The sequence below is a fragment of the Xiphophorus couchianus genome, chromosome 1 (assembly GCF_001444195.1).
Source record: "Xiphophorus couchianus chromosome 1, X_couchianus-1.0, whole genome shotgun sequence".
In the NCBI taxonomy this organism is placed as follows: domain Eukaryota; kingdom Metazoa; phylum Chordata; class Actinopteri; order Cyprinodontiformes; family Poeciliidae; genus Xiphophorus; species Xiphophorus couchianus.
In genome coordinates, this window is record NC_040228.1 from 14,970,848 (window position 1) to 14,991,995 (window position 21,148).

The window sequence follows — 21,148 nt, forward strand, 5'->3', positions numbered from 1 at the left end:
TGTAAAAGGTCTATGAGTTTTATGTTTTTGTGCCGAACTAGAAGATGATTAATTGTTGCTAAAGCTGTTTGAGTCGTGTGGGGTTGTTGATGTCCTAAAACTGGCAGTTTTGTGGCTTACCCACATCTGGCTGAGCTTTCATGAACTGGGCAAAAACATGTGCAATTTATTAACTTCCATCAGATTCCAGAAATACTACTTCCACAATTTCTCATAATTGTGTGCAAGTGGGGTTTTGGAAAATCCCTCCGCAGTGTCATCATTGTGTTCTGCTCCTATTTCATGAGAGCATGCTTTTTGGAGGGCTTTTTGGGTGAGAAAAGACGCAAGCTGCCTTCCAAACAGGCGTGTTGGCAGCTGTGTTTTTAACAGCTGAATAGAGTTGATGGATCGGAGGTGACCCACACCCAGAGAGCCGGCCTGAGCGAGCCGGGGAGAAACCCTATGATTCATGTGAGACAGGGACCGCGCCTGCTCAGCCTCATGTTCAACTCTGCTCAGGCACAAAAATAATGGGTCAGCTCATGACTTCCAGGTTGCAGAGTTCAGACTGATTTCGGTGTGCAGCTTACAAGTGCATTGTATAGGGCGATGCTATTTCTTCAAGGGTTGCTCACACAGTTGACAGTTTTCTCTACATATCGACTCTGGTATTTGTGTGAAGTGGAAGGAATTGGTGTTGTTTTGTTTGCTTTACAATCCTACAAGCCATCTGTGTGTAAAGTAATCTGTGTAAATTCATCAGAGGTGTGGAATCATCAGATGTTTGTTAGAAAACATTAGGGAACAAGCAGAATTGTGAAGGCACAAGAAACACAACTGACAGGTCGGGAAGAAAGTCATGAAAATCTTTAAAATATGGAAAATTATGTCACTATTTGATCCATAATTTCAAACAGAAAGATGATGACATAACTCCAAACCTCCCAAGCTATGACATGACTGCAACTAAACTGACAGGTCAGGCAAGGATGCCATTTATGAGAGTAGCACCCAAGAAGCCAATGGTGGCTTTGTAGGAGCTGCAGATATCTGCAGCTCAGGTAGGAGAAGCTGTCAAAATGACAAGCTTTAGCCCATCAGAAGTCCTGCCTCCAGTTTGCCATAAATCATGTAAAAGACACAATAGAAATGTAGAAGAAGCTGCTCTGATTAGATGAAAGCAAAGTGTGTGCAAAACAAACATCACCTTCAATCACCTACATGGTCAAGCGGCCACATCATGATGTGGTGATGCTGTTGCTTAAAAAGGAAACGAGCTACTCAGAGCTGAGATCAGTTGAACAACTCAAAGCTACAGGCAAGAACCTCTTGGAGGCTGTGAAGGAGTTGAGACTGAGGCGGGGGTTCTCCATCCTGAAGGACAACAAGCCTAAACATACAGCCATCACTACAATGGAATAGCTTAGTTAAAAAATGTTCAGGTGTCTAAGTGGCCCAATCAAAGTTCAGACACAAATATAACTGAGAATTTGAAAATGTCTGTTCATAAGTGCTCTCTTTTAATCCATATTGAGATTGATCTGAAAATAGACAAAGATGTCATTGTCTACACTCTTCTTTTCAAATGGAGGCTAAATACAAAACACTTTCAGACATGTACATGTGAAAAAGTTTGCGAATTATGTTGTTGTTTTTTACTTGACAATTGTGCAGTGCTACGTGTTGGCTGTGCATAAAAATCTTGACAAAATACATAGATGTTTGTGATTTTAATGTGATTAAAAGAAAAAAAAAGGTGAAAAAGGGTTTGGGAACCCTGAGCACTAGAACAAGGGAGTATCAGTATCTGAATTTATGGCCCGTATAGAGCAGAGCTTGCTTTAGTCCGTTTCTGTGGAGAGAACAAGAGGGAGTCATGGAACTCGCCTGAGAAAGCCAAATGAGATAAGAATGCGTGATGTGAGGATGTCCGGACCAGGCCTCTTTCTCTCTCTTTGTATCTTTGTCTGTCTGGACTTATTCCCAGTTTTTCTTCGGTTTATTTTTTCAATCTGTTCCGATTAATCTTCCTCCCCCTCTCTATCACTCATTCGCTCCTCCAGAAGGAGCATTTGATGGCCTGTTCCTACCCTATTCTCATAACTATTCATTTTAAGGAGTTGGAAGTGAGAAGCTCCAAGGAAAATCTTGTTTCAGTTTAACTCTTTAGAAAATTGATTTCACTGATTTCACTCAATGTGACTCCCACAATTATTGAGTCATTTGTATATAAGATAAGAGTGAAATGTAAGTTGTTTTTTTTAAAGCAGTCCAATTAAATGACAAGCCGAGTTATTTGGTATTTATCAGCATCTCCAACAGAGCTGATTTTTGTCAGACTTGAAACACTGATGGAGCATTCATTATCTTTTGACCTAATACTCATTAAAACACCAAACATCAAAGCAGTTCAGTTCTTCACACCACAAAGTGCAGTTTATTTTTCTCGCTTTCATAAACCCAGACACTATTTTCATAATGTTACTCGCTTTAGCTGCGGGCTTGCTCCAGACAGTTGTCTGAGTTGGAAATCCAGACTAATGCTAACAATGATTGCTGGATAAATTCAGCTTCAAACGCAGATAAACAATTGGAATGGATCCCCTTTTAGATCAATGGAGGCAGGGTCTTTAGTGTCGGGGACAGATTTATTTAGGACAGCTTAAACGCTGACACGTTGAAGGTGCTGCTAAGCTAGTTAGTTAAATTTATACAACGCTCTTAGCACCAAACAGATGACTGGCATCCCAGCTGAAATAATTACTGCAGGGACAATGTGTTACTGAATGTGGGTCATGATGCATGTGTTTGGGTTGTAGCAACGGGCTGGATGAAAACACAGAAAAGATGTTGTAAACAGGCGTGTGTCTGCGTGTGTTATAATCTTTGCCAGCGGTCGTAATGCCTATCAAAAGTGCTCATACCTTGAAAACTGTTTATATTTTTCAGCTTCTAGAGGTTTAGCCACTAAAATAAGTGCATCACTTATTTATGAAAAAAAAATAATAATAAAATCTGAAAAGTGAAGCGTTTGTATTCACCCCATTTTGCTCTAAAATGCCCAAATGAAATCATGGGCATCCAGCCGCCCTTCAAACTTAATGAGAAAATAGACCTTTGCGTAATTTGGTGTCACTGCAGCTGCTTCTGTGAAGGCATCAGAGTGTCAGACAACATTAAAATAACAGCATCGTGAAGACCAAGGAGCACAGAAGACAGGTCTGGTATTAAACTGATGGAGACGTTTTAAATCCGACAACTGCGAAAACTCTTAACAGCTGTTTTTTGTGCACTTAATGGGTTGTTTTGAAGGAGTGGAAAGAAAAAGCCACTAGAAAAAAAAGGCAACTACAATTCAGCTTCGTGTTGGTCTGTCGCATCAAATTCTAATTAAATATGTGGATATTTGTGTTGAGAGAAAATGTGAAAAGGTTTAAGAGTAGAATCGGTTAATTATGAAAGGCATTAATAATTGATTGATTTTTGAAGACAAATGAAAATAGTCAAATAAAATGTACAAAAAGCAGTAGGTAAAAGTAGAAAACCTTTTTCTCACATCCTGTGTTTTACTTTTTCCACTAAGTTTTCTTTATATATATAGATAGATATTCAGATTACATCAAGTGCTACTAAAACATTCCATTCAGCTGAATTACTATATGACATAGTAATTACTTCTACTTCTACACCATTACAGCTCGGTCTTTTGACATGACAAGTTCTGACTTTTCCTCTCCATACCTACTTCAACCATTAGAGGCAGAGGTCACAGGTCACATTCATCTTTCACATGATGATGGAAGGCTGACCTATTGACTTATGGCTCTTGAACTTTAGGAGTTCAAACCTGGAAGATTTGATTACAGCTGACATTTTTTTCCCCCCTTGTTTTTGTCTTCTCCTGTCCCAGATGGACCCCGTGCAGAAGGCTGTGATAAACCACACCTTCGGAGTGCCTCTGGTCAAGACCAAGCGGCCGGTCATCTCCTGCAACGTCTGTCAGATCCGCTTCAACTCAGAGGTAGAGGAACCTACCTCTATGAGGAACCTCTATGATGTTCACAAGAACATCCCATGCCATCATATGGCATGGCACACATCCCATGCCATAACCGTATATGTCACATGGCATACATCCCATGTGACATATACGGTTGTGATAAAATGTAAATGCATTTTACAAATAGTAAGATTAAGGAGGGTGTACACTTTTACAAATTATTATGAAAATTCATGGTCCTTATCTGGTTTGCTTAATTAGGTAAATAAAACATAAAATATAGAATTAAGCCTTCATTTTTTCTTACCTTTGGCACATTTAGATGTAAAAGGACTTTCTTTCAACAAAGACATCTGTCTGTAATAAGTAATGAGATAGGCATCTGTCAGGAGTTATTACAATTTTATTCAAAAATTGTATGTCAATAAATATTGTTGCACTATTTCATAAGCAATGGAACAATCTTCACTGTGTTACATTAATGAAACCCAGTTTGTTTTTTTACATGTTTCCACTATAAGTTTTACGTCTTTGGTGATAACCTACAAGTGTTTCATACTTCCTTGCCTTCACCCTAATATTTAGCTCACTCTACAGATTATTAGATTCAGGTCAGTATTCTGGGAAAACTGCTGCAAAACTTTAATATTACTTCCAATCAGAAGGGGGATGTTAGCAATCTTAAATATTCATTTTAAATCTAAATCTGCAACCGAAATAATGGTATGAATAATTATGGGCTTACCTGTAGAAAGAAACTTGCTATTTTTAAAAATATTTGTGAAATTCTTTAGTGAATCAATTTTGAATCAAGCCAGGCACTTACCTCACTTAACAGAACATTAAATTGTTAAATAGTAATAAACAGTATTTAGGAATGAGACCATCCAAATGACGGATAACTTGATTAATTTCAGTTACTGTTACGGTTCTACAGCCTACTAAATGAAGCTCAATGTTTGGAAAATCAGTTATGACACACTGCAACACATCTCATATTGCATTGCGAAAGAATTTGCACCTTTTACGTTTGCGCTATAATGTATTGTATTGTTTTCTCCACATGTCTCCCATTGGAATATGCTGGACAGCTCTCTGTCTCATTATGCTGTCCCACATAGCAGATAGTGAAGCAGAGGATGTTGTGCATTTCTCTGGTCAATGTTTTGGCTCATTTGACCTCGCTGGAATTTATTTCAAGACGGCATGGAGTTAGCAGAAGCACCAATCACTGCGGCTTAAAGCACGACAGCATAAACAGCAGGAAGTTTGACTGAGCTCTAAAATATGTTGGGGACACTTCAGATAAATATTATAAACCTCCCCATCACCAACCTGCATATGTGACTGCCAACTGATGAATGAAGCCAAAACTGGAGGTGTGTTACGAATAGTGATGCTAAACCATCTGCTATTTTATTTTATTTATTTATTTTGTCATGTGGATAATGAGGATGGAAACATGACAACATCAGTGCAAAATATGTTCACACTGTATAATTTAGGTGTGATTCTACTGATTCTGTGGGGGAGAATTGAGGCCCCACTGTCCAGCCGTGCACAGTACATAACATTTAGGAGTGGACCGCTGCTATATATACACTGCACATCTACAATCATGGTTTCAGTGTGGTTGGGCAGCAGCAGGGCTGTAATCTTCTCTTTGTAGACTTCTCTTGTTTCCTCATAGGCAACAGGAAGCAGTCAGACATGTTTACACAAGAAATACTTTGAGACCCACTGCTGGAGATCACGCACTGGGGCCCTTTAGTTTAGAAGTTATGGTAGATGTTGCTATAGATACAAATCTGTAAAGAAGAGACATTAATGCAGCTGCAAAACTCACATGTATGACTGCTTTAAAGTTGGTATAAAGCAACTTATTAATCAGGGAGCAAAAACACGCATGAGAAACGATGGAAATCATGCTCCCTTCTGTTCATGTCTTAAATAATTTTATTTTTAAGTACTCATGTCATGATGGTTGAGAGATCTTTACAAGAAATTACAATGTAATGTGATTGATTCCTAAATGATATTTGATTGGCTCTTTACAATCAAACCTATCTAAACTGGTTCACTTTATGACCCACTCCCACTCAATTTTCACTTATGTAATGTCTGGAAACATAGCAGGGTTCTCAACATATAGCCTAGGGGGGTTTCTGTAGCTATACAGAATACAAGTGAACTTCACTGTAGAACATAATGTGAGATAAAAACAAGAGTAGACGCTTCAGATCATCTTAATTTGTGTTCATTGTCCATTCTCTTTTCTGAAGGCAAAAACCAGCTGGGACTTCTGTGGATCACATGCATGGAACATGAAAGTGGTTTTGTTATGACTGTGAAATTTTATCCAGCAAGTCATAATTTAAAAACTAACTTTAACAAAAAAACTGACTGTGATATTTAATTATATAAAGAATGTTAGCGGTTTCTTCAAAGTTATTAGCTATTGTGGGAGGACCATTTGTGCCATCTTGAATCTCAACAATCGGATGAAAATAATTATGTTTCTAATCTTTTAAACTGACTTCAAATGATGAACAGTCCACTAGATTTAGAGATGAACTAACCTTAATGTGGCGAGACTAGGTTAAAATCAAGAATATTGGGCAATTTAAATTTCTAGACCCAATTTAAGTTGCTCCACAGCGCCACCCTGGGAATTTCACCCAGAGAATATTACCTCTTTTTGTTAAAGCACACAGGTTCGGTTATGCATGAATTAAAACATCTGAGGCAATTGCAAATACACAAAAAGCTATTTATTAAATTCTTTTAAAACTCTTTTTAAAACCAGTTCTTTACAACAAAAAAACTAAGGAAAAACAGAAAAAACTATAGTAGCTGAGGTCACCGGCAGAAGGGGCCACTATAGGGACGGCATCCACCAAACACAGCAAACAAAAAAAACCGTAAAAGCACCAGACGCAGTGAGACAACCCAAACTCAGGAATCACGGCACACAAAAGAGGGAGACACCGTCACCACACCAGCACCGCCACCGGGCCTCAGCAACTGCAAACAACAGAAAAACAGTTAACCAAATACAACAACCTTAAACTTAATACAACAAAAGAAAAACAATATCAGCCCAAATAAATAAACAATTATCTAAAGGAACCAAAGGGCTGGAAACTAAATAAAGAAACAAATAGAAAATCCAAGTTGAATATTAAGATCCGGTGTGGCTCTGGTCACGCCACTGCAGGAAGCGAGCTCGGCGCGCCGATGCCACACCCCAAACACCGCTTCAATTAAGGCGTATAGGCGCCACCACAGTCCGAGTTTGACTGATGACGTGCAAAATCCGGGATCCAAAAGAGCAGCAATGGTTCGAATATGGGGAGACCTGTCAATCCAGGCAAAAACGCACACACACACTCGCTGAACGAGGAAGCAGAGGAGAGCAGCACAATAGCGTTTCACCACCAGGGAATCAAAGCAGCATGCACCACACTGGCGATATGTTGCCTTTTCTTCCGCCGGAACCCAAGAGACGCGGGCCACACAGAATGATGAGGAAGACACATGTCTGACTGGGCACAGCGGCCGCTTATATACCCCGCCCACTTTACCCAACCGGAGCGTCACACCTGGAAACTATTTGTATAGGAATATGTATATTTCTATACCACTACATTAATATGGAACAATCATCATTAGGATTCAAACTTTCTGTAGACAAAAACAAAAGTGTTGAGTATTTTTGAGTTTTTGTCAATTCTAGGTGTCAGTCTGGCTCATTTTTAAGAGCATGTTGTGCAGGAATACACGGACTCCTCCCTCACATGATCATTTCAACCATGATCAAGAATAAGAGGACAAACTGCGGTACATCTGCAAAGTAATACTTTGTTACTGTGATGCTTTGTTTGTTTTCTCTCTAAGCTGGAGAAGAACAAACCTTATTGAAAAAGATCAGCTCTCTGCCCAAAATGTTTTGCTCCTGAAAAGAGCCAAGTGTTACAGCAAACCTGACTTTCAATTTTAGAACAAATTTTTGTCAGCTTTGCCTCGACATGACCCCTGACTCCCTCACTCCCACCTGGCATTAGCTTTTCTCTCCACTCTTCCTCTTTTTCGCTTCCTGTTTGAGCAACCTTCGCCCCGTCTTTCTATTTTCCTCCCTCTCTCCACACTGCATTATTTACAGTGTGAAAAACCCTAAAATTGCCTGCCACTACTTATTATAAGATGCATTCGTCAAGGGCATGGATTAGCGTCTAGCTCCAGCAGCAGCTTTGCATCTTGGGAAACTGGTAGAGAGAGAGTAGAAGAGAAGGACAGGAGAAGGAGATGGGAAGGGGAGTGGGGGGTTTGTTCCCTGTTGTGTGAGCGCTGTTTGGTGGTGTGAGGTGCTAAATGCTGGGTAATGCAGAATAACCTTGGTGGCATGCTGCAATAGTGACATCACAGTCTCTGTGGAGCTGCATTGGCTGACGTCACAGTTGCTGCAGCAGAAACAGGCTGATGTACATCTCTTATATTTGTCCTTGTCTCCTCACTGCGTCTCTTCTTTTCTCATTTGTTCAATGTTTCCAATCATTTTCCCCGTCTTTGTCTTGTGCCAAGCTCAGTAGCCACACTTCAACATCTCCAGATAATCCTGTTGTTTAGACTTTATTATAATGAACAGCAGCATTCGCATAGCCGGGATACTTTTTTCTGTTATTTGATGTCTATTTTAGTAAAGTTCTATGCAAGAGTGGAGGTGAAGTTTTACACTGTTTCTGCATTATATGACACTTAGATCTCTTGCAGCTGATAAGATGCTGATAGTAGAGGATAAGATGGCATTTGTAAACTTTCCTATCTCCTTATATTCCCTTTTTTCTCTGAGTCATCACTTTGCAGGCTCCATAACTTTTTCCACCTTAATCTGCAGGCTTTGCCAAAGTGCTTCAGCATGTTCATTTTGACAGGGAGTAGTTAAAATCTGAATTTACAGGAAACATGCGTTGCTCCAAAAACTGCTGCAGAGGTCCAGAAGGGCAATTTTAGGATTTTGGAGGAGATTTTGTCAAAACATAAAAAGCAGTTATTTCACCTGTTAAGATTGCAGGTGTTTGTGTCTTTTCCCACCTGTAATGTGACATGCACCTTGTTCAAATTAATTGAGAAAAAATGTAAATAATTTAAAAAAAAACATAACTCTGTTCGAATGAGCAAGCACACCTTTAAAGCTGATCCTTTGCTGAACCTTTCGTTTTAGAAACAGCAGTCAGTATTTTCTCACCATTTGCTGCAAAACTGCTCCAAAACATGAATTTTTAATTAACTGGTTATAAAATTTTAACAGAACTTGTGGCCTATCCCTTTATGGTTCAACCTGACAGCTCCCGTCTGAGATGCTGTAACACATGAAGCTAACATAAACAACCAGACTTGGTAACATTACTCATCACCCCCTGCCTGCTTTTACCAAGCCAGGCTATCTCCACACTTGAGCCTGTTATCAGCTTGATGTCCTAAGTGTCAGTCTAAGCATTTCAGCGCTCATCGCAGCTGTCAGCTGCTCATCGAGATCAAATCCCTCACTGGCAACTATAAGTAATCCAGCCTCCTGAATCAATACAGACATTGTTGGGCTCTCAGGGAAAATTAACTGGTCAGACCAGCTTCCTTAATTGCGAATCAGTTCACTTAACGTTCTTGGGGAGTCAAATGCAGAACCGGCATGAGCACCAAATATATACAGTATGTATATAGCGAGGAGCCTGTTTGTGCTTTTCACCGAATAAGATAAGTACGAATTGACACACAGCAAATAGGTTTACACACATTTGACTTGTGCATTATTAGACTATGTGTTGTAGTTTGTGTGCGTTTTGAGGTGATTTCTGTTTTGTTTTACTGTCACCGTGTTGTATATTTAGACTTTAGGTGACAGCTCTGCACATAAACTGCATCCTACCCAGCATGTTGTTCCTGACTCACATACCTCTATATAGTAACACTGTGGCTAGAGACAGACGGTCTTAATGTCTGTGTAATCTCCTGACAATTGACTCTCTGAACAAACACATTAGCTGCTACGTAGTCTGTCATCAAGAGATCATCTTTACTAGCTTCTGGAAATGATCTGTGTGCCATTTTGTTCAAGCCAGGATTTACGGCTGCAGGATATTAGGATAAAATTACATTGCAATATTATTGTTTAATATTGTGACGATGATATTTAAATTATATTTATTTTGTTTTCCTCCATCGCTTTGTCACTAAAACCAATTTCACGTTTGAGCATAAAAGACAGTGAATGTGGAAAGATTTACACTGTTTTGACAAACATTTTGAGTCATTTATTGAATGAATTCAGCCCAGATCTTAAGCACATACAACTTTTGAGATTAATTAGAGCATAAAGAGTAAACCAGGTCTTCTCATCCAACATCAATGTCTGATCTCACAAATATACTACTGGAAGGGTGGTAAAAATATACATGATTTCAATCCTAAATCTTGTGTAAATGTATACCAGAAATAGAAAAATAGTAATTCAAGAATCACGGGGAATGATCAAGAGGCGGTATATGATTCTAAAACATAGCGATTCAAATCATCTGTAAAGTGAAATCCGACAAAATTTAATCCCCCAAAATTTAAAGTAGCTGCTGAGGGTTCCAAATATGTTATAATCTCAAATCAAAGTGCATCTAGGCAGGTCCTCTGCTGGGAGTAATTACAGCAAAAACTCCACCATAAACATACAGTACATGTGGTAGCTACCTCCACATTACTGCAAAACAAAATCTTTCAAAAGGTAGTTAAATTATTATCTTACTTTCTTTCATTCATTAAACAAGTCGTCCAATCTGAAAAAGTAAGTAGCTCTTACAGTTAAAAAAAAAGCTCTTATTTATTGACTTGGTTCATAAAGTGCATCTAGAAGGTAAAAAGAAAACCTAACAATAACGATACCACTTAAAGAGCCACAGATGAAGCATATTTTCCCTGGCCAGCATGTTCTCTTTCTCTGTGTAAGTACTACTCCGTACAATCTCATCTGCTACAACAACTCCTTCGTTGTTTGCATTCCAAATATGTCTTAAAATATGTGGCAGGTTTAATAAAAACATCTGCCACCACGTCTGCTGTTGGACATTACTCAGTGGTATTCTTGCCAAAGAAAAAGTCCAGAACAAATTAAATAAAATGTACAGTTGACATGTTTACATTTCATACTGTATACTGAGTTCTTTAATGAAGTGTTCCTTCTTTCCATCCTTTCAACAACTGTATGAAACACAAACTCTCCTGTGTAGTTGCTGCCGGCGGGGAATTCTGCTCCCCATACTGGTAAAACTAAACCTCGCTGTTATTGAGTTTGCATTCCAACTTCATAGCCTCCCTCTGAATCTGTTGTTTTTGTCACTTATTCAATTGTACTTTTTTTTCTCTTTTCAGCAGTCTTCAGCTCTGACATCAGAGCTCTAGCTCAGACCTGATTGACACACATCCTTTCCTGTTGAAATTATCATCAGTCCTCTCTCAATCCGTCCAAATCTAACATTCAACAAACGCTGTAGCTGTGAACTCACGGGCCTGTGTTTTAGGAAACCAACTGCAGCATGATGAGCTGTTTCATCATAAGCAGCACAGATCCTCTCATCACACTTTGAGTCATGCTTTCTCTGGACCTGTCTGTCTGCACAGCACACTGATCCTAATCCTTTCATCTTTGAAATATCAGGTCTGCTTTACTACATCAGGGCTGCTCAACATGTGTGCTAGAACATCTGTAAATTATTGCAGCAATCTTTACGCAGTATGTCCACAAATCTCTGTCTGCCAACAGACAGCTTTCTATTTCAAAGTTCTGTTTGTTACTGATGGACTCAGAGAGGTGCTAATGTGTCATGCCTTTGAGCGTTTTTGCACAGCAGTGACAGAAACACTGAACTTGGTGCTGTGTCTGATGTAATCCCCACAGAAATAGCAGCAACTATAACTTTTTAACTTTTCAAATGCGAACAAATATAAAACTTCAGCTCGCTCCAGCAAGTATCAGAGTGTACCTTAATCCATTCTTCTGCCTCTACAAAGCTATTCAAATCAGTTGCAAGCAATGTATATGTGTATAATAGTATATAATAGGAATATTGTAGAAATAATATGACAAGATAATTTCCTAAAATGTTTTTTTTTCACATTGAAAAAATTCAAAACAAAACAAAAAAATACAGCTGCTTTTTTCAATCACTGTGGAGGCACTGCAGGTGCACATTATCTTTTCAAATTACCAAAACACTTCTGTCAAAACTGGTTTCAGGTGTTAAACCTGATTAGAAACAGATCAGCGTCCTTGAGCTTTCTACTACACCTCCTCCTCTAACAATGAGAGATCTTACACCACTTGTTACTCTAATGAACTCTAAATGACATAGTATTCAAATGTTGTTCTTATTCTCTTCTAGAAAAACAACATTGTGAGGTTGACAATCTCTTTTTATCTCGATAAAACTATGCTGTTTTATGTTAATATTAAAAATTCCTAACCAATCGAAACTTTGAGTTGATAAACTCTATCTGTCTTTATATATAATTAAAGTATCCTTGCATCATTTTATCTTATCTTCCTTGTAATCTGCCTCCTCCTGAAGCTTCCTGTCTCTCTATAGACTTCTAAATAGAGTAATTAAAGTGGCAGCAAATGGCCATGGTTTCAACAGCAAGCATGACAGAGAATCTAATCCTACCTGAACTCAACTTGTTGTTAGTGGTGTATTCTTTCAACATACAAACTTGCATTCCTTTTTGTCTCACAGAGCCAGGCGGAGGCCCATTACAAGGGGAACCGCCATGCCAGGAGAGTTAAAGGCATTGAAACGTCCAAGAGTCGCCCCCAGGAGGGGGACAAGCCTCATGCCCTGACCCAGACCTCATCCCCGTCTCCACTTGGAGCCTCTGGCATTTCCCAGGATTGTGATAGTGGGAAAGCAGGTGAGAGAGCAGAAGATGTTACCAGACGTAGAAAGTGCCTGTGTGATCCTCTAATTGCAAACACAATCATCTTGTTCCACACAGGAATGTTCAAGGATTGGCGTTCACGTTATGCATGATGGGAAATATGCAAGAATAACAAAGTATTTTAATCACAGTGGCTTTGCAGTAACTTGCTGAAAAAAAAAGGAAGTTTTTTGTGCTGTTGCATTTGGCTGCAGAAACGCTACCTCACAAAGCCTGCTGAAAACAGATTAGTATACAGTAAAATATTTTTCTGATTCACAGTTAAGCCCAGTTTCAGTAAATCAAACTGAGCTTGAGAGTCAAGCCAACAAATTATTACAAGCTGCCTGGATTCACACACCTTGGATATTTTTCTTACCTTTTGTCACATTCCAACCACAGACGTCAATGTATTTATTTGGCTTTTTGTGTGATAGACTAGCACAAGGTACGGTAGTTTTATAACTTTGTAGTGGTAGGAAATTGATACATGATTTTCAATTTTTTTTTTTTACAAAAAAATGTATATATAAAAAGCATTTGTGATCACACCTTTTACTCTCATACCCCCTGAATTAAATCCAGTTCAACCAACTGCCTATAATCATCGAATTAGCGAACAGAGTCCAACTGAGTAAGCATTTATTTCTACAACACAAACTTTATTTATGTTTACAGACACTCTGCGTTCAGTCAGACTGAGTTGAGGCTCAGAATGGCAGTAATTTCAGACCTAGTAGATAAACCCCAAAGGATTTGCAGTTATGACTCCAGTGAAAGATTAACATCAATACACATCGTATCATTTTCCTTCCACTGCAAAATTACGCAATACTTTTACATAAAATCCCAATAAAATACATTGAAGTAGTTAGATATAACATGACATTATGTGGAAAGGTCGAAGGGGGAGTGATTACTATTTCAAGGTGGTGTATCACTCCTAAATGACCTTCTGGAAAGCATTATGTAATTTGTTGCTGAATCAGAATAGAACATGGCTTATTAGTTTAAACATGGTGGTAATAGGTGCTAATACTGATTGATTATAAATAAAGATGAGACTTATATTAAACATGGACGCCACAGAGTCATAAAGGACGGTGACAGCAGCTGATCTGACTTTAATGAGACTTTATTTACTTTTGGACAGATGATTAATGGTTAGGAGGGACAGTGCATGCTCATTTCTTAGCAGAACATTTCTAGCTTTCCCCCTGCTTCCTTAGTCTTAGCTCTCCTTCCCTTCTTATTATTTCAAGAGATAATTCACCGTACTGTCTGCATTTATCTCATCTTCTTTTGTGTTGTCAAGTTTTCCGCTCTGTCTGTGTTGCAGACAGTTTGGATCAAACACCAGGCATTGAATAGACCTGCCACGTTTCACTGACATTTACAAAGGTTTCTGTAGCTGACTGTTTACAAGACATTTTCAGGGTACTGATGTGGGACATCAGTGCAAACATTCAAATGAAAAAAAATTAAGAAAAGAAACTCCTGTTTGATAAAATCACCAGAGTAAACATCTTAGCATTTCCCTGCCTTTTCCTTGGCACTTTTTTTTATTCTAGCTTGTCCCAGAAAATTGTAGCTCCTGTTCTTTTTAGTCTTTTTCCCCCTCAGTGATTTATGGGCTCAACCCCTTAAATCAGTCCCCATTACTGAGATTTTCTGAGACAAAAAACAACTGAACGAGGGACCAAAACAAAGCCTGCCATGATGGAGATCCGAAAGTAGAAACATGTGAAAAAATGCCTTTTTCCATCCAAGCCTTTTTCTCGTGACCCTGGAACCTTGCCTCTTCCTGATTGTGCAGCATGCATGCTGGGTTTTGTGTGTGTGTGTCTTCAGATTGATCTTCAGTTCGGTGGTGGCTAGACAGATCTCTGGGAGCATGCAGCTGTGCCCTTCCTCAACTGGGAAAGCATTGTCTGGGGACAGACAGACACTGTGATGTGGGACGTGGAGCCCACTCTGGGACAGACACAGGAGGTTATAGCCATAAAGTTGTGTAAACATAAATAAACAATACGGTTAAGCAAATTATTCAGATAGAAGAGTGAAGTTCCCACAGAGGCTTAACTGCCTTTGTTTTTGACCTTGATTATTTTTGCTGTAGAAGATCTTTTTGTTTATATCTGTTTGACTTTAGAGAGAAACAGATGTAAAGCAGTAACGGCCTGGGCTACCATGTCTACACCGACCTTCATTTTATGTGCGCCATCATTTTTCATTAATACATCAAATGCAGTCAGAAGTGACGACCGCGAACATGACATTTGGGGACCTTGCTGAGGGCTGAAGCTGCGAGAGGTTATGATCTGAATGCTGTCACCCGCTCAACAGTACAGTTCACAGAGGGAGTTTTACATCCCTCAGAGGCTTTGTGGTTGTTGTTGTCCCTAAAGAGGAGGCTCTTGGCTTTGAGGGATTTGGACTGGTGAGAAGAGGTTTTGGCGAGGCCTGCAGTAGAGAGCATAGCAGCTGTTACACTACTGGAGAGGAACTCTGCTCTGCCGGCCGCCCCCTTCCTGCTTCGCCTTTCCTCTTTATCATTCTACAGTCTGACACTCCTACTTTAATGAAGGACCACGTTAAAACCACCCTCATATTACAGCACACAAACACTCACACACACCCAAGGTCAGTTAAACAGATGACTTTCATGTGATGGCTTGGGTTGCACAGTGGGGACCTGACAGTAGAATTGGGTTACGCAGAGCTGATAGTCTTTCATGCTCTGTTTGTTGAGCCAAAGTCTGTTTATATATGTTTTGTTTCAGCAGGAGTTTCTTGGGTCAAATCTGTCTGAGACAGTTGCACCTAATAAAACAAGATGCATGTTAGTTGCTAGCTGTCTTGTTGCTGGAATGCAACAAGACATTAAGAGCAAATTAAGAGCAAACTGGGAAAATGCACCCGGATGCATTATGGATGCAAGTCTGGCATTGAGTTCCATAGATCTTTAATAATTAATAATGGTTGCAGAATCCACAGTCACCTGCTTGACAGGTATATTTGCACTGCATGTCTATTAATACATCCTGCAATTTTTCTCATTTTCTTCATGTTGTAATCATGAACTTTAATGCATTTCTTTAAGGTTTTATAAAACAGTTCAGTATAAAGCAGTGTATAGTTTATAAGGGGAAAGGAATGTAAAATGCTGTTTTGTTTATTTAAACTTTAAAAAATATGAAAAGTGTACAATGCATTTATATTTACACTGGATACACTGATGTTCGCTTCAGCTGCTACTCTAAACATGGATTTCAATAAAAAGGAATGGCCTTTGACTGGACCATTCCAACACATAAATGTACTTTGAGCTGAACCATCCAACTGTTATACTGGTTTTATGTTTATGATGACTATTTTGCTGGAAGTTTCAAGCGTTTTGCAGCTTCTGTCATGTTCCTTCCCAATAACGCTATGTACTGGCAAGCAGGTAATGTTTTACATGCAGGCCAGAAAGTTTAAATTTGCTCATCTGACCTGCACGATTCTTCCACCACTAACTTTCAAGATGGCAACAGTGTAGTCAGCTACACATCATTTGGATCAACATCAAAAAGCTCAATTCTGATGCCATTTAACCAGAACTTGTTCTTTACATGTTTGCATATTCTGTAGCCGGGATGGCTTGTGAAAAACTGCGAACAGAACTTCTCATTGCTTTCTTCACGCCACTCTATAAATGTCAGTGAGAGTTGTCCTGTCGACAAAGTCTTTGGTCTTGGCTCGCGGTCTCTGTAGCTTCTTTAGCGTTAACATGAGTCTCTTGGCTGCTTTTTTTGGATTAATGCTCTGCTTGCCTGGTCTCAGTTTCTGTTGACGGACCATGACTTTGGAGGCTTGGTGTTGTGTTATAAAGATGGAGTGAACAGCGCTCTGTGACAGTTTGGGATGATGTTCATAACCAAATCCTGCTCTGAGCGTTTCCATGTCCAACAGCTGGTTGTTTACTGATGTTCTCTAACAAACATTTGAGGCCTACACATAACAGCCACATTTATGAGATACAATCACAGAAAGTTGGACTCTATACACTAATTTGGTTACTCAGTTCAACCAACCGCACAGTATTTAATTTATCACAAAAAAATCCCAATATTTTTAACAAATAAGAATTATTTCAAGGGACAACTTTGCTGCCATCCTCTTTATATTCTCTCGGTATTTTCTGACATAAGGTGATGCAGTATGTTTACTATCATTAATTGTGCATCACTACTTTATGTCTCCTCTTTCCACAGGATTTATTACCACATGATCTCTCATTTAACACTTGCAAAATATACATCAATAACAAATAAATTGTCACCCCCAATATTATTTGCAATCATACATTTTTTCCTCAACATTTCCTGTAGTTCAGAACAGATTTTAACACATACTCTGTATGCAACCTTCGTCTGTTGACAACAAACTGTTGTGTGGAATTTGTTTGCATTCAATGAGATGCTTTGGTCAACAAATCCTTTTCCTCCTGGGTCCATCCAATAGGTTGCTTTAATTTCCCAAAGTGGATTAAGGCCAGCATAGACTCACCAGGGTAAGTGTAAAGCATCTGGATTGAATTATCTCCCCCTCATGACCTCTCCCCCAATAATAGGAACTTCCTATGCTTGGCCATGAGGGAGCCTCTTTGTAAATGATTAAGTAGACTTACAGAACATCCACAGTTGTAGGAGAGTCAGATAACTCTAGCACAAAGATTGTGTGAAAGAAAAACATTCCTTTTGGAGTCTACAGCTTAATATTAATATATCAAACAAAACGGCTTAACTTCACTTGATATATGACCATTTTATATAGAATTTCTTGAAAATTGTTCTTTGATTTCTTTAACTGTTGCAGAATGATTTTTTTTTTGCCCTCGGTGTTGAAAAGCTGGAAAGTGAAGCTGTTTTATTGTAAATATTAATACAGGCCCTGTAGGGTGTATCTAATTAGTGCATGAGGAGAAACAGAGAGATGTTTGTCTGCAATCTCAGACTTGGATTCTAAAATTATTCCTAATTATTTGGCAACACACTCATGTTTTTTCCTGACTGATTTTGAACCAAAACATATGTTGTGCAGGGTGTGCATGTTCTGTTAAACAACTAATAATACTGAATTTCTTAGTGGACTTCTCAATGTCACATGAGAAGCCAAAGCAGAAAATATATATATATATATTTTTATTCCTTTATTCCTTTAATACACATATGTTGAACAAATGTTCATTGCAGTCCTGCAACTAGAAACCAGTATGGAACAAAGGAATTTTGATTTTGGGAAGCAGTGGACAGGAACAAACTTACAAAAGCTTGACTGAAGACAGCTGAAAGGGGCACACTAACCAAAAAGCACCAATTACAATATAATCACATAAGCCTATAGATGAAATAAACATATCAGCTATCATCGTGGTATGTCTGTCACAAAAGGCAATGCTGTATGAGAACACACAGATGTGAATTAGGCATTTAAAGCAAACGATGCCTACTTTCCAGAAATGTTGTACAACATCTCTTTAGTTTTACATGCATGGGAGGCTTTCTGGTGCCGATCATCAGATTGGTTTCTGTAGAGTTTGGGTTCGGGCCACACAGTCTCTGCTTTTGAGCGCGTATGAATACCCCACCCAAATGCAGGGGGGATATTTTTTCAGCACTCTCTATTTAGTGAATACCGATGGTCTTGATTGTGGGAGTAGCTGACCAGAAACACATGTGTGGAAATGTATACAGCTATTCTGCTTACTGGTGTCCCTGGTAAAAAATGCCTTCAAATACATTAACCTGCTTTTGCAGCCCTTTAATCTGACATTTATACTTTCCGTAAAACCCGACCCTTAATTTAAGTGCTTTTATTCAACAAGGGGAAATGATTTAATCCTAAGAAATCATAGTTGTATAATATCACCAGTGTCACAGTCATTGGCACCTGGTTGGAGCTAGAAGGATATATGACCATTCATCTTTGCTTTTTCTCAAGAGTTCTTGTCGTTCTTATTTTCTTTTTTCTTCTCCACAGCCACAGGTTTTCTTTAATTTTAGGTCTAGTAGAAGGTGTAGTTTATGTCAGGTGAAGCATTTCTATGTTGATTTGACCAGATATTTTGGATCATCGTACCAATAAAGACCACAGTGGTGACCCATTTTCAATTTTCCATTGTCTAGATTATGTCATACCGCAAGGGACACAGGAATTAGAAGTTCCTGGACAGTCTTTAAAAAATACAGGAAGCCCAGATAATGACACCATTGCTCTTTAAAGCCTCTAATTAATTCTCAACATTTAGGTTAAACACCAGAAGATTTATTTTTCTATTTTTCTTTTCCTTTCCTGTTTTATTAACTTGAAAACAAATAAGAATATTCAAATATAATGGAGCATACTCAAATTAAATTCTAAATTTTCAGTATAAGAGCATGGATCCAATGCAGGATTTTATTTTAAGGATTTTTATTCATCATAACTAAGAGTGGGGGGGACACTGTATATGGTAACTGATTAAAAACAAGACAGAAGTATAGATTCACACAGGCAGAGGCAGTTTTTATGTGGGGCAATATGCCCCAGGATAAGGGAGTTGCACAAATGCTCATTATACAATGTTACCTCTTGATTAGGCCATGAACAACTTCCTTGTTTGTATAGCCGCTGAAATGTTTTGCATTCTATAAGGACTGTAGGAAAATAAGTATGACTGGAGAAAAGAGATAAAGTTTCCAACTCAGCACTAAATTAAAGGGCCTTTCCATTGTTTTTAGCTCAAAATCAAATATTTTTGACTGATTAAACCCAAACTAGAAAATGCTGCTCTGAAAACAGATGCATTAAAAAGGAATCTGAGATTTATAAAGCCTTTCTATTAGTGAACACGCAAAAGCTTGAATTTTGTATCATTTTAGAGTCAAGCCCCCCATATACTGACGGGAGTCCACAAACTTCAACATATAGACTGGTCAAAGCCTGGACCGTTCCTGCAGGAACCACCACTGCACACACAGGCAAAGATAAAGAATGAAATAAAATGACATCAGACTTATAAAGCGCTTTATTAGGACACTCAAAGACTTGTTACAATGAGATCAGTCATTCCCATTCAAGATGGCCAGCTACTGGATTGTATCCACAGCTGCCCTGCGGCAGTCTGACGGGAGCACGGCTGCTATACTGGCGCCACTGTTTAATAAAATGCTTCTGGAATTTATGAACTGAATCATTACTGTTTTAACCAAATTTTTTTTTAAAATAACAATAACAGGTGTTTTGGCAGATGCAGAAACATACTGTGGTCTGTGCTTCCTATTTGTCTCTGGTAAATGTTAACACAACCAGACCACATCAAGGAACGATGAAGCTCTCAGACACGTTGCGTTCCTCCCTTTACATACAGCAGTCTGGTATTTCCTTTACTGTATAACTTTAATTAAAAGGCCTTCTTCAAACCCATTATGAATTACAGCATAGTAAATTAAAAAAAACAGAATACCAAAAGCTTTTTGTTGGTTTGTTTGATCTACGGACCGGACCAAAACTGTTATATCCAAGAGGGAGTGGTTGACAATGTGGTTACATTTAATAAAATTATATTTTAGGGGGAACATATCTTTAGTTAACTGTTTCAGCTACTCTGTTGGCTCTATAAGATCGGGTATTTGACACATTGTTTTCTCATTTTTCCTTTAATTTCCCCAGATGATACACGACCTCTGTCGCAGTTAAGCGAGCCCCTTCTGGCTTCAGGGCCCCTTCCCTCACTACCCAATCCACCCACCCCGCCCATGGATTCCCCCCTGACGTCAGTGTGCCCACTTCTTCCAACTCAGACTCCCCTTTTGGTCCCCCCGACCAGCTCCTCCCCCGGCTGCGGCAGCGCCAGCTCAGACCAGCCCGGGTCTGGACCACCAGCTTCAGGAGTGTCAGCCACTCCGGCTTCCAGCAGCCCGTCCAACCCGGAGACGGAGGAAGATAAGGCCAAAAAGCTGCTGTACTGCTCACTGTGCAAGGTGGCTGTCAATTCACTCTCACAGCTGGAAGCCCACAACAAAGGTGGGTAATAGCTGAATTCTGAATAAAATGAAAACCCCCAAAACATGCTTAATATGTGTAGACAGAGAGCAGTTCAGGTGAAAGTTTATAGAAATTAAAATTTTACAACTTCAGAAGTTTAGTGAGCGTCTTGAATTCTTTTAAAATACTTGTTTTTTTGTT

General features: G+C 39.0%; 1 protein-coding gene and 1 long non-coding RNA gene across 3 annotated transcripts in view; one reads left to right on the plus strand and one right to left on the minus strand.

Moving 5' to 3' along the window:
• The window catches only part of znf385a (zinc finger protein 385A), a 73,334-nt gene that overhangs the window by 42,965 nt on the left and 9,221 nt on the right, over positions 1 to 21,148 (plus strand). For both annotated transcript variants that reach the window (XM_028016344.1, XM_028016351.1), the window contains 3 exons: positions 3,893 to 4,003; positions 12,757 to 12,931; positions 20,633 to 20,986. In XM_028016344.1, the coding sequence (XP_027872145.1) occupies positions 3,893 to 4,003; positions 12,757 to 12,931; positions 20,633 to 20,986 (640 nt within the window). The remainder of the gene's footprint in view (positions 1 to 3,892; positions 4,004 to 12,756; positions 12,932 to 20,632; positions 20,987 to 21,148) is intronic.
• On the minus strand, positions 6,684 to 7,630 carry LOC114143943 (uncharacterized). Its single transcript, XR_003595360.1, has 2 exons — positions 7,341 to 7,630; positions 6,684 to 7,006 (listed from the first exon to the last, which is right to left on the minus strand). It is a non-coding gene; the product is annotated as an uncharacterized LOC114143943 (long non-coding RNA).